The 14,627-nt window shown below is 39.5% G+C and overlaps 2 protein-coding genes across 7 annotated transcripts in view; one reads left to right on the forward strand and one right to left on the reverse strand.

Moving 5' to 3' along the window:
* The window catches only part of ccdc50a (coiled-coil domain containing 50a), a 136,988-nt gene that overhangs the window by 18,950 nt on the left and 103,411 nt on the right, over positions 1 to 14,627 (forward strand). The window lies entirely within an intron of this gene.
* pex5la (peroxisomal biogenesis factor 5-like a) overlaps positions 1 to 14,627 on the reverse strand; it is a 79,890-nt gene that overhangs the window by 15,559 nt on the left and 49,704 nt on the right. For 4 of the 5 annotated variants that reach the window (XM_077533183.1, XM_077533179.1, XM_077533178.1 and 1 more), the window contains 5 exons: positions 14,377 to 14,500; positions 12,720 to 12,813; positions 12,476 to 12,505; positions 10,038 to 10,133; positions 271 to 387 (listed from right to left, as the gene is read on the reverse strand). In XM_077533183.1, coding sequence (XP_077389309.1) covers positions 271 to 387; positions 10,038 to 10,133; positions 12,476 to 12,505; positions 12,720 to 12,813; positions 14,377 to 14,500 — 461 coding nt within the window. The remainder of the gene's footprint in view (positions 1 to 270; positions 388 to 10,037; positions 10,134 to 12,475; positions 12,506 to 12,719; positions 12,814 to 14,376; positions 14,501 to 14,627) is intronic. The other variant, XM_077533180.1, reaches the window with a different exon arrangement.

Here is a 14,627-nt window from a genome sequence, read left to right on the forward strand (position 1 = left end):
CCCCACCCCGCTTTGCACAAGCTTATATTATTGTTATGAATTGTGCACGCTTTACTGCCCACTTAATTGCTTGCACATATTCTGATGATTATTTTAGTGTCGTGTACTCAGTAAATAACACTAAAAACTCTTGGGGGAAGTTTCTTGTTGCTTGTTTAATTTGTCAGTATGACTAATAACAAAAAAATTAATAGTATTTCTTATTGTTATTGATTTGAAATATACTTGAATTGAATGCGGTTGTGAATGCAAATCAAAAACAATATTGACCTTCTCATGAGGAGAGACCGTGGAGGGAATCTGGGATTGCTCATTCTCCGTCAGCCAGTTTCGCCGAGCCAGTTCCTCCCACTCTGCCTGCATCTTATCCCAGAATTCTGTATCCGACTACAGGCAACAGCCAGAAAGGAGCAGGAACGGGAGAACGGGATGAAGCAAAGGGGGAGGAGTCACGCAATGGAGAGAAACAGGGGTGGAAGAATGACTAGTGCACTTCTGGCATGATTTCATGTGACATTTCACATTGTTGACCACATACTGAAAGGTTGCAATAGATGAAATATGCATTAAACAAATGAACATCACCTGGAAGGTACAGTTTCATATTGATGAACTTCAGTGTAAACATTGGAAAATAGCTTCTTTCTCTTTTCTTGCCATTTTTGTCACATAATTGGGTCTGGCATGAGAGGTAAACGCAATACTGTACGGCACGCCATTATGTGCATAGGTATGAATGAAAGTGGAAAAAAAATAGAATGGCATTTTTATTTCAAAAGACAAGCATCAATAATGCATTCAGTGTGCTTGTTTACTATTAACTCATTCACTGCCAGTCATTATAGAAAATTTTTACATTTCCAATACTCACGTGATATTACATTCAATAATTATATATAAACCGAATCTACCAAATAACAGAATAGACTCCCTACTTTTTGTCCCGTCCCGTTCTTTTATAATTGACAGCAGAAAAATGTAGGTTTGCCTAAATACAGCCATTTCTCCCATGGACTCTGAAACTGTGTTTATTTCCTATAAAATGGGGCAATGATGTCATCTACCGGTGGTTGGGCATCAGTAAAGTTGTTTCCAAGTTTGATATTTACAGTGGAGCATGCTCAGATTCGCCCCCATTTAGCACCGCTCTAAAAAATACAATTGACAAGTATACTTGTCAAAGGCAGTGAATGAGTTAATTCTAAAATTAGATTTATCGACACTAGGTTGTGTTTGTCTTCATTCACGTCATAGTACAGTAATAGCTGTTGACTTGCTCCTTCCATAAAGCACCTTCATGTGTCTACTTTATGTGAAAATTCATCCATTCATCACAGTGTCCATGATTCTTGGCCAAGCTGGGATGAATGATGCCAATCAGAGCACAACAACCGTCTGTGTCTCACTTGCGGGCTCGTCCATTGTTAGAAACACACGAGTTGAAAGACGGGGCCAAAGTCCTTTCTGTAATGTCTGCGAGTGTGCGCGGCAAGTGCCTCTACTGACAATATAGACGGGATCACGGCCGAGATGTGCGGTGAAAAAGTGTGTCTGTGTCATAGGTCCTCTCATCTCGTCTCTTCAGAGGCTGCCGAATGACACGGAGGCCATTGTGGCTCCTGACAAGCATCCATGGCAGGTAATTGGCACTCCAAGCCCAAATTGCTTCAAGGTGATTTTTCATGGTTGCCACTTCCTGAGGTCCCTTTCACAAATCGCATCAAATATGAAATTATTGGAGTGACGCCATGCGGATATCACACATTTCTATTTTCTATAAATTGAAACAGTTCTCAAATGTCTTAAAAAATGTGACATGCTTTGCTACACAGTACACTTTTTATCCTTTTTTGCAGCCCTTGTGAAATTTTGACAGTGTTTTCACATTTAAAAAAAAACAATTAAATAACACTGGGGTTGTCAGTTTAATTATGTGGAACAAGGCGAGGTAATATACAACCCATGTAGGCCAAGTTACTCGGGAATGAGCAGCAGGGTGCATGTAATAAGAATGAATGGGCTACTCCATGAATGCATGTTGACACCACAGAAAATGATGCTAACGTCAACAGAGCTTATGCAAACTAAAACAAATGTTTACCACAAGGGTAATTTCGAAGCAGTCATTTGAAGTACAGTATATGAATAGGGTATACTCTGTCTCACTTTGTCGTACATGTATAAATCCTTGCTAAAATAAGAAACATACTGTACATATGAGCAAGATGCATTACTCATAATTTTGATCTCAGACCTGCAATGAGGTAAAAAAATAAAATAAAATAAAAAACTGACACAGATAGATGATAAATTCAAATGATTCCAGCATTATCCAAAACCTATTTGAACATGTATGAAAATCTGGTCTAATCCTAGTGCTATATGAAAATCTGCACGTCTTTTTGCACATGAATGAAGGCAATAATGAAAACTGTAACATTTAAACATCTGAATTGTACTCTACATACATACATACAGTTACAAGCTGGAGAAAATCTTTTTCCCCACTTGCTCATTAAGATTACATTTACGTCTTGAGAGTGGCTGAGTGCCACATTAATTTCATTGATCTCGCAACATTCTGTTTTTTCTAGAGTCCGATTTCATTGGTCCGCTTCTATTGTATAAGCTAGACAAGCATTCCTCTAGAGAAAACTAAGGAATGAAGGGAGTTATCCATCTTGGCCTTACATCAGAAAAAGTTTAATTACTTATCAGTGACACAAGAAACCTCACCCCCAGCGTCCCGGGCTGGCCTGGCCTTTCAACGCTAACAAGCCCCCTACAGCTCCGCGCTGCCAGTCCTTGGTCAGCCGGACCAAAATAGAAAGCCGGAGACCCGATAATGGAATAACACACATTTATCGGACAAAGTGCCTCGGTTGTATTTTGCTAGACAATGCAATTACCCGTGATGTGAATGTCTGTGATAACACAGAGTTCAGCACATGCAGTTTTCTGTTCTGTCGGCAAAAAAAAGAAAAGAAAAAAAAAAGGAGCGAGTTACTAGGGCAGCAACTACTCTCAGGCACTTTGTCAGCAAAGATTGATTGACGTGACAATATTCAATTTGATTTATAGCTAGAATTCATAGATTGGAGTAAGATGCAGACATTGCAAAGAAATACAAAAAAAAATACAGTACATTCAAATGAGGCTTGGTGTTTCACACTGCACTTATTTTAATTCAAAGACTGTGCACTATTATACAGTAACTGGCCGTTGATTTGTGGATGGTTGTTTTTTAAAAAAAATAATTATGTTGAATTTTTACTACACAATATTTATTGTGACTACCATCATAGATTGTTTTCAATTTTAAAGTTTCTCCTATTTTATTTTTAAAAAACACTACTAGTCACAATTAGGCACATAGGTCTATACCGGTAATATTATTATAAATCGGTCCACAAATTACTGCAATAAAAATTCCATCCATGCAATAAAAAATAAATATATCCTCTCCATCTCTCCCGACAGGTTTAACTATCTTGGTGTCTGTAATTTGTGGTGCAGTGGAATTACTTTTAGCTATCCACAGAGATAATGATCTAATATTCATTTCAGTAGCACAAAACTAACCACTAAACTGCCATCAGTCATTTCAACATAAAACTTTACTTACGTTCTGTTAAATTAAACTAAGTTCTAGTCCAAATTGAAGGAGGGGATCGGTTAAGAGGGCAAGTCCGTTTTTTATTTGTAGTCCCCATTTATATGTGGATTGAGAACATAATCAGGCAAACAACTCAGCATCTGATAAAAACAAGATCGCATCGGGTTGATGTCACAGGAGATAATAGGTAATAATAGAGTGCACATCCTGCTGTTGTTTTATCAAGGAAATGCCAACTTAGTCTATGCTTTACCTCCACTCAGGAGCCAATTTCATATGTATCACAGCCAAAACAAGTCACAATTTATTCTACATTATCCCAGTGAAGCATAACAATACCATATGCCCAGAGTAATTGAAACTGTCCTAATGTAGCATGAAGAGTCACTAACCCGCCAAGAAAATGTTTCATCACACAGCCATCTTATATTAATTTAAAGCTGTTTCTCCATTCCTCATTTCACCCTTCTGTTCTTATCTGTAAAGCCATAAAAAGCTACATTTACTGTCATCAGTGGCAATTTTGTGAAATGGATGAAATTTGGAAGCTTCGGCTCCCTCTGAGGGTTCTGCTTTCCTTATACTTTGTCTGCTTCATCAAATCAAATGAAAGAAAGCCTGCCTGCTGAATTGGCATCCTCCTTGTAGTCAAAAGAGGTTGGACAAGCAGTTTAGCCCCAAATTATTCATGCTGCAACCAAATTCATGTTAAAAAAAAAAATAAAAAAAATAAAAGTGTATTTATTCGGTGAATGGTTAGCACTTAGCTGGAAATTACGCAAAAATGCATCCAAAGACTGAACAGCAGTGGAAAAAAGATATTAGTATAGTATAGTAGTACTTAGCATAACCCGCAAACAAACTACTTTTTGATCATGTGACAAGTGTATGGCAGGGTAGTACAATCTGGCCGATTTCCTCCTATTTCGATCAAAATCAACAAAGCTCTGATAATCAGCTGTCTCTGGTGTCAGCTATTCAATATTTATGATGGCCTCTTCTTGTGTGTGTGGTCAACACCAAGTTCGAGTTGTGACGTGAAATTGAATGAGACTCAATTAGGAAGCGACCAGAAGCTTGCACTGTTTCCTGACATAACTTGAGAAGCAACTGTTATGTTGTGATTGTACATGTCTCATGTCATTCACCAGTAAGCAAACATTTGCTGTTCTTTTCCTTATTAGTGAGTTATCTCAAATTTTAACAAGTATTTTTGATATTAAAAATCAGTATGTGTACTGCACTTAGCTAGTCGCTGCTAGCATAACAAGCTAACGTAGCAGTCTACATCTTTACTCAGTGCTTGTGGACAAACGCAAACGGTGAGGACCAAATCCTGTCCCCCCCCATTTTCATATTGACCAGGCGTCATGGTACTTGGCCCTGCAGCAACTGAAATGATCTGATTGTGGATATTGATGAAACCTGACACCCAAATGGCTGACCACCAGCACGAAGATTCGTCCACAGTGGAAGCCTGAGCTCATTTCGAGCCTGGGGCTACTGTTACCAATCGATCATCCATGCTCAGACGCTCACGTCTCTCGCTCTCTAAATCTCTTTCCTAACCTGCCCTGCAGCTGATCCGAAGACAAATATTTTGTGGCTTACCAGTTACACAACCTGTGACATCAGTGCTAATTTTAGGACGGGATCCCCCAAGTGGGCGAGTGTGCCACTCTTCCACTGCTCCTCTCACTTTCTGACCATCTTTCCTGTCCCTGCTCTATTATTCATCAGCACAGTATACAACAGCGTGTAGTCTGGTACATGTCAAGTAACTCCATAGCGCAGGGTTCATTGACGAAAAAGAGGCTTTTATTTGGAGAGGGAATTACAAAAATCCTGAAAAGGATTTGTATGAGACTACATGGCCTTGTATTCGACATGGCAAAAGCCAAAATGCAATGTCTCAGGCCTAAAAGTGCAAGAAGCGTAACTGGATGGATGAATGGATGGAGTCATTCATAGGGCAGTGGTTAGCACATCTGCCTCATGATTCTGAGCTGTGGGTTTGACTCTCCATCCCGGCCTTCCTGTGTGAAGTTTACAGGTTCTTACTGCGGAGATTCTGGCTTCCTCCCACATGCCCGCAAAATGCACGTTAGGTGTGAATATGAGGATTAGAGATCGACCGATATGCTTTTTTCAGGGCCGATACCGATTCCGATTATCGGTAGTCAAGGAGGCAGATAACCGATATTTGAAGCCGATATTCATTTGCAGTAAAAGTTAAAATGTTGGCACCAAATTTTTGAATAATGCAAACCCTAACCGTTCTTTACAATGGATTCTCACACTACACTTTTCATTTTACATCCTTCTATCTGCAATAAGACGTTGGTGGTGGGGGGAGTTAAATGTGGGGGCCAATGTGACATTACCTTTTATAGCATTTGGGATACTTGTAGTTTTATTCTATAAATGTTATATTTTTATATTTTGAAGTAATAGGAGGAACCCTGTCATTCAAAATGTGCATCAGCTGTGGCATTACTTATTACTACAGCAAAAATAAATAAAAAAATTCCATGAGAAAAACTATTCATCCCTGAACACCATACAGTTCTTGTAGACCTTATTATGATTATTGTTATTGTTACCATATAGACAGTTTTGATAAGCTGAGGATCTTAAATCGAGAACAGCAATATCATGCTACTCCTCTCTACAAGAGAACTGTCAAAAGACACTTCATCATGTAGTTTACTGCCACTTAGGATGCCCCAATCAACGCAGAAAAAGGGTTGAGTAAAATAACTTGGTTATAATAATAGTAAGAATAACTTGGTTAAACAGACATTGTTGCGGTGGACCGCTGCCAGTTTCTGCTGTTTAATGTGTTTTACACTTATAGACACGTGTGTGTATATGGGCACACTATTCTCTCACTACTGTACTGTACTGTATCACTTAATGGCACAGTACTTGTCTAAGTAATAACTGGGCTGCAACATTGCTAATTCACATTAACAAGCACTATCTTAGCTGTCCACATGAATAGTTACTAACACACGAGAAAGTTATACAACACACCAAACATGAGCTCATTATTCAAAGTATGATGCACGTAACGAAATTACATCACTGAACATTAATTGCAGCCGACTACGGCCGTAGATGTTACATATTAGTGGCATCCATTGAGAGGATAATGTCCCAAATGACGGCAGACATGACGTGAAAAGAGAGACAAAACGAGCAAATAAGCACACTATACTTTAGTGCACTTCTCTACTAATGCCAAACATACGGAAGAGGACACGTTCGTGTAGTTAAACGGTGTTTGAGACACTTAATTTGTTACGGAGCGGACTTTAACGAGGTGCACAACGAGCTGTCAATCAAATCGACGTCGAAGCTTAAGGCACACAATGGCAAACCAGTGCGACAAATAAACACAATATAAAGTAACTAAACGCTATTTAGTGTCATTGTGGCATCTCACTGCATAATAACCGCTATGCAACAAGTAATGGACGTGACCCAGAATGCAATGTGTGCGTCACGAGAGGTAAATATAATGACGTTACTCTACTCTTAACATGGAACTAGACAATATAATAATGACAACTGTTAATATTTGGAACCTTTCTAACAAACATTATTTACTTAATTAAGTGAAAATGTGTGTGATTCCCTCCCCGAGTAGTTCAAGTAGCGAATTAGCTACTGGGTGTTAGCCTACATGCTAAGCTGAACACACCACTGTTAGCTAGCGGGGATTCAATGCAAGGCAATGCAGCTCCATTCATATAGTGCATTTAATACACAACATAATTCAATGTGTATAGCTTATCATGGTGAAACGATCGGCGGAGTCTCTTCTCTTTTAACTTACCTTCGAAGCATGTGTCTGTCGCGTTGTGTACGTGGGTGCGTGTGTGACCGGCTACTGTGATACAGGCATACACTACTGATTGGTTCTGGCTCTTGCACGGCTAACCAATCAAATGCTGTTATGGGCGTTACATTGCTGGAGTTGGACTCCATAACTAGAGGTGGGAATCTTGGGGCACCTCACGATTCGATTGCGATTACGATTCAGAGGCTACGATTCGATTATAAAACGATTATTGATTTCCCCCCCAGGCAGCAGAAAAAAAACAATGTATTTTGGTGCTTTTAATGTTTCGTACATTAGTTACAAAAATAGTACAAAAGTCCTCTCAGGCCTAAATAAACTACTATTTCAGTATCAAGTTAACAGTTCAAAACAGTAAATCAAATACTCAAGTCCTCATTCTGTAACAACAGCTTTTAAGTATATTCAGTCTTCAACAGAATAAAACATAGCATTGAGCAAAAATATATTATTTTTATCCACTCAAAAGTGCACTGAGGTATAAATGAAAGACAATGTGAACTACTACTTCAATACAAATGCCTAAAAAAAAAAAAAAAGTGCTTTCCTGCTTTTTAAGTTGTGTAAAGATGAACATGTAAACATTAAAGTTTCTCAGAGGTACAAAAAAAACAAAAAACCCTCAAGTGCTTTTCTGCTTTTTAACTTGTGTAAACATGAACGTGTAAACATTAATAGGATCGTTCGGCTTTTTTAACATGAATCTCAATTTGATCCTCACCTCCCGTGTGTGCGATCAGCACTGACCGGCGTTGGACGAGAGGAAAATAGTCCACCAAGCTGGCTGGGGTCTCGGAAATAAAGCGTTTTTCTTCTAAAAACTTTTTGTTTTCAAAAGCGTGATACATTTCCACCACAATACTCTTCTGAATAAAGTCAGACGCCATTACCGCCAGCCACTACTTTTCTGTTCGTTCGTTCGTATCACTGCGCGGCGCCCTGTAGAACGCTAACCGACGCACTGCAGCCAGCTAGCTGATACTTCCGCCTCAAGTTGTTTGCCTTTCGGAGCAGGTCTGATCCCGCGAAGAGGTGGGTTGGTCAGGTCAGCCATGCTTGTTGTTGTTTTGAATCTCGAGGCGTGAGTTGTGGATGTGTAATCTCGGTCCGTCCCAAAAAGCGTCCCAAAGACCGCGCGCGCTACTGCGTTTCAGTTCCGCGTACTTTTCGCTCGGGTCACTTTAGTTTCGCTTCCCTTGGCATATTTATATAATCGGAATTTGGACGTTTGTGAATCGTTCTCGATTGTTCCACGGCCGAATCGTGAATAATCTAAGAATCGGAAATTTTGCACACCTCTATCCATAACAGACAGAGACGCTCTGGGCTGCATTCGAAGCGAAAAGACGGAGTTTTAAATGGATCGCTCATATCGGCCGTCAGATTAATAAAACAGACCGATACCGATATGTACCAATATGTCAAATATCGGCCCCGATTATCGGCCCGACCGATTATCGGTCGATCTCTAATGAGGATGTCTAAATGTGCCTTGCTATTGACTGGCAACTAGTCCAGGGTGTCACCAAAGTTAACTCCTATAGGTTGCAGCTCACCTGTGATCCTAATGAAGACAAGTGAAATAGAACATGGATGAATGATTAATCGAGTCAAATCCATCACTAATTACTGTAAATTGGTCCGCGTGATATCTGATTAGTCTAGTTGGTTAAGGACTGACCTATTTACTGTCATTGTTAGCAAGATGAAGATTGTGATTTTTTTTTTTTTTATCTGGGTCAAACGCATCTTGAACTTCAGTGTGTGGATCTGACGTGGCTTCATTAGGTTGTCAAGTGTCACAGCGGGGGCTGAGCAACATGGGGATGATTCGACAAAGGAGGAAAAGGGATCTCAATTTAATGGGAAATAAGCTCCACAGGACTTCAGGGAGAGATTCACAAAGTGCTGCGTGATGTCAGAAATGTGGTCTCCTATTTTGCTTTCCTGCTGTGAACAATCATGAAATCTGCCGATTTGTTCTACATCTTTTTCAGAACCAAACAAATGTTTCGTTTGATATTGGTGGTGGTCTGATTTCTCTCAGAGTGCTCCCCAACTGCATCTTAGAAAGATATTCTGTTGACATCTTGAAGCTCTTTGAGGACCTTGTAAGGTGGAAATGTAAATGAAGTACCGTACCATTTACCATCTTTTAGTTTGTATTTTTAAACCTGCTCTCTGTAACAATTTGGCCAAAAATATTTTTACAATAGCCCTTTTATTTGACCATTTATGAAGAAAACATCTTCTAATTAGTAGATTAACACCTTAGCTATTCATAATGGCAACTCCTGCAAGCCTCTGGCCAATGGGGTAGATGCCACAAGTTCCAACTTCCGCGTTTCCAAACATCAGCGCCATTTCATAGTACTCATAGTAGTGAATTTTGTGAATGTTTTGGTCGTTGATTTTACTTGCAAATGCTGACGTTGTAGATTTTTACAAGTGGTAAATGTCATGTAACCAAATGGCAACAACACAGCTACAGTAAATACTCCACCAAGTAGAAGTACCCACTCTACCTCCCCCAAGGCCAAGCAACAATGCGCCTACCTCCACAGCAGCCTTGGCGCGCTCAAATTCCTCTTCTAGAGACTGATGTCTGGACAGGAGGGCGCTGCCCCACCGTTGATCCTTGGTTAGACGAGCCTGTTACACACACATGCACCCACACAAACAAAACGATTCATAGTACAGTAAATACGTCTATGCAAAAACAGCCTATTAATCATCCACATATAACCCATGACGCACACACACGCGCGCACACGCAATCAGCCAGAGGGAGACAGGCAGGGGAGAGTGTGCAGGGGTCAGCCTTCTCTGCTTTCTCAGGGACGAGTGAATATCTCCTCCTCAACAAAGCCCCTGACATGCTTTAGCTCAATCACTCGTGTCAGCAGCTCGTCCCAACCCTCATCTCGACGCCATGCTATACTCAGCCAACCTCTCTCGGGTTCAACCCCTCCCCTCCAGCCACTCTTGTGCACCTGCACATGCAATCCTACACCCTGAAATACGCTGACGGCCGCGCAGGTGTAACTTCAACCATCCTGTAGTTAAATTTAAAACAGACCAGCTCAGCAAACGTGTATTTAAATCTATACATCGGTCCAGCGTAGGTTAATTAAACGAGTTCACATTAAGAAGTGTGATTTATTGCAATGACTATATTGACTGAATATTATATTAGGTCATCAAATCTATTCAGAGTTAGTTAGTGGTGTCCATGCAATGGGTTGCGTAATCTCAGCATTGATGGATGGATGACAGTTGACTATAATACGACTTTTCCCTTTTATGCTTCTTTTTAGAAAAAACATTAAATGAATCCTGTGTATGACAAATTAGTCAAGGTAAATTCACCCCAAGAATTGATGAACATATTTTACATTAATTAGGCTTAGCACATTCCTTACTTATAATTTTTGTAATCAGCTTTGCACATAATTAAACGGATGCAAAAATTTAAAGATATGAATCAGGTATTACGACTGTCAAAACAGTGACAGCTATATTTTTCACTTACTTTCCAAAAAGGAATAAATTTATTTCATCCTCAAAATGATTCACTGTCACTTTCTAACAAGAACAGAGGGCATCACGGTGCACTAGTGGTGAGCACATATGCCTCACTGTTCTCAGGTTCCAATCTCAGCTTTGACCTTCCAGTGTTGGGTTTGCATGCTCTCCAAGTGCTTGCCTGGTTTGTCTCCGGCTTTCCTCTCCCTGGTTGCAAAGTTAATCGAAGACTCTATATTGTTTATAAAATGTGAGTTTGAATGATTGTCTGTGTCACAGGTGTCAAAGTTAGGGCCTGGGGGCCAGATCTGGCCCAACACACCATTTCATATGGCCCACAAAAGCAAAGCACTTCAATGATCCTTGCTCAAATCTCTACCAAAATTTCAAATTGTCATGTGTAATAAATAAAAATATTGAGATTTTGCAAGAATTGGTTTATTACCGTGGACTATAATGAGTTTGACACTCCTGGTCTGTGTGCTCTGTGGTTGGCTGTCAACCAGTTCAGGGTGTACCCTGCCTCTCACCCTCATTAATTAAGTTGCCATACGCTCTAGGTCACCCTAATGAGGATTAGCGGTGTAGAAATCAGAAAATGAAACAGAATAGAATGATATTCAATACAACACACGTGTCATTGATTATCTAGCTGTATTGTCTTCTGTTGTCTTTATGTATATTATATGTACTAGCTTGCTGCTTATCCATGTTTAGCATTTGAGAAAAAATACTGATAAGCTTTGCCGTTGTTATTTTAAGGACTGTTTATATAATGCAGTACTTGAATCGTATTCTGAATTTTAGCAAATACCTCAATATGTATTTTAGAGCTGACAAAAAACATTCAAGTCCATCTGGAGGGGAGATCATTTATGAATAAAATGACTCTTCATCCCTCCTCGAAACACTTGATTATTATGGGGTTAGATTTTTCCAGAGACTGATTTTGTTAAACAAAACACATCTTCTGTTTTTGCATGCAGCTTGTATGTGTATTTCAGATACCTACCAAATAGCAGGAGACTCCTCCTGTCTCTGAACTGTTCAACTCGTGAAAAAATAAATTTGGAGAGCTTGTTTGTGAATAACTTCCGTCCATCTTGGACGTCTATCTTTAATACCAAATCAATTATTAATAGAGGTGCTGAAAAGGTGACGTATGCTAGATTAACACTAATGGGCTCGGGGTAAGATCAATAATTCATAGACTATTAATCTAATAATGGCATCAGAAATAAGGCCCTTACGCAGACCTGCACAGACATCCACCCAGCAAAGAAAGCGCTTCACATTTGGACCATGTAGCACCGCCAAGGACAATCTGGATTTCTCCAAAAAGCACCTCTCAGCTTCAAATCAAGCCGCTCATTTTGGAAGTCAAATTTCATAACATGGTGCGATGCTGTTTTCGCGGTGCAAATGTTTGTCTTTCCGTATGAAATGAAAGGATGCATAGGGAGGCTTACATGTCTTCCACTAATATACTGCCTGTTGAGCTGAAATGGAAGAATTGTAGGTGTTAGGAAAAATGACGGCGAAACAACCACACACAAACTTGAAGGGTTAACATGCAGCAGTAGTTTTTTCCACGGTATAAATGTTTGTTAGTAGTCTACAATTCCGAGCTGTATCATTTTTAACGGATGTTGACTTCAAATACAGAGAGCGTCAACCATAAAGATGATTACTGCCATTCTTAATCACACTTACTTGAGATGCTAGAGCAGACTCTGGCTCCACTTTGGTGTTTGCTTCCACGCAGTTCTTATTCAATGGCTCTAATTGGGTTTTACAGTCAATGGACCTAAAATAGTGCAGAAGTGGCTGAAATGAGTACTTACAATCCAAGTTTTTGTTTGATATAAAATGGGGTATATGCCACGGAAGAGGCGGGACGTAATTTTGCACATCAGTTTATTTCCGGTCCCGGTTGCGAACGCGCAACCCAGGGGCACAAAGTCGGAAGCACAAGTATTTTTGACGCAGCCCACACGTCGCAAACCGAACCGGAAACAAACTGTTGTGCAAAAAGCAGTCCCGCCTCTTCCGTGCCATATACCCCATAAACTATTGGTCTGTAATAAATCTGTACAAAATACCATATGCTGTTATGACTTCAAACATAAATGCCTAATATAAATAGCAACACAAATATACAGCTAGGTAAGTATTTGGCATACTCCTTTTTCAGTATTTCAGGAAATTCTTTACTGGGCATGCTTTGTCAGGCCTTCACAGGAGGCACCCTCATTTACTGTTTGTTTGTGGGTCTTGGTGCCTTCACTTTTGTCCTCACTAATGGAAAAGTTTGAAATCAGGCCATTGACTTAGGCATTAAAGAATATTCCATTTCCAGTATTGGCTGTGAAAAAATATTGCTTTTAAAGTTAAGGGTTGTGTGTTAATGTGCAAGTGATGTAAATAAATGGGCCTATATATATTATATAGAACTTTTTGCTCAAATTGAAGTGCATTTAGGTATTATGTGAGGGACAGTAATTAAAAGACAGTTATCTGACAAAAAAAAACAAAAAACAACAACAACACCAGATCCACCAAGTAGAGGTATGGAATCACATGCATGACCACAATAATGAGACTATTGCAAATTTGTACTAATTCTTAAAATGAACAGGAAGCCAATGCAAGGACAACAGAGTGTGAGTTATGTGGGTAACCCTATGAGCTGTCGTCAAAAGCCAAATTGGAGACTGTAAATTTTGTTGAGACAGCTGAAGAGCAAGACTGCAATAGTAAAGAGATGAAAATAAGAACATGAACAAAAACATCATTTGTAGCCCAGAAGCGAAAACATGCATCAAAGTTTAGAAATATTTTTTGGGCTGGAAAAGTTTTAAACCAAGGTGCACATTTTCTTTCTTTTTTTTTTTTTTTAAATGACCCTAAACGACAGCAATTTCAGGAGCCAATCTGTCAGAGGAAAGAATTAATACCTCACCTGTCACCACTTTGAAATGAAATAAATTTTGAGCCATCCAAACCATTTTTTTGCACTCAAGTAATCATGCTATACTATCAGAAAGGAAAAAAATATGTGGTATGGCTTGCTGGTGACATCTCTGAGAGTAGACATGTGGAGCACAAATAGGATGAGTCCTAAAACTGACCCTTGAGTGACACCACAGGAAAAGGGCACAGACTCTGACTTAAATTACGTGTTTATCAAGAAACACCAAGGAGCTGTTTGATGTATAGCCCTATGAGCCTACAACATAACCCTGCCTACACATTAAAACATGATGTGGTATGCTCACATCTTTCAAATACATTATAAACTCTGTCATTGTCCACATGATTCTGGACCAAACAGTATATCCTGCTGGGACTTATAGTACAGTGTCCTTACCATAGAAATTCATTCGAAGAGTTTTTTGATGAACGCCGTCTTTCCAATTTCCACTTCCTGTTACCGTTTCTCTCAGGGTTGGGGTTCAATTCTTCCCATTTATCCAGTGGTGAACCAATAATGGCTGCACACAAAGAAAAGAATTAATAAAATACAAACATTGAATTAGCATAAAAGGCGCCATAAGTAAAGTTAAAATACAGCCGGTTAAATGCAATTTTGGACTGTTTTCTCTGTTCTAATGGTCTGAT

The sequence above is a fragment of the Festucalex cinctus genome, chromosome 10, assembly GCF_051991245.1.
Source record: "Festucalex cinctus isolate MCC-2025b chromosome 10, RoL_Fcin_1.0, whole genome shotgun sequence".
Classification (NCBI taxonomy): domain Eukaryota; kingdom Metazoa; phylum Chordata; class Actinopteri; order Syngnathiformes; family Syngnathidae; genus Festucalex; species Festucalex cinctus.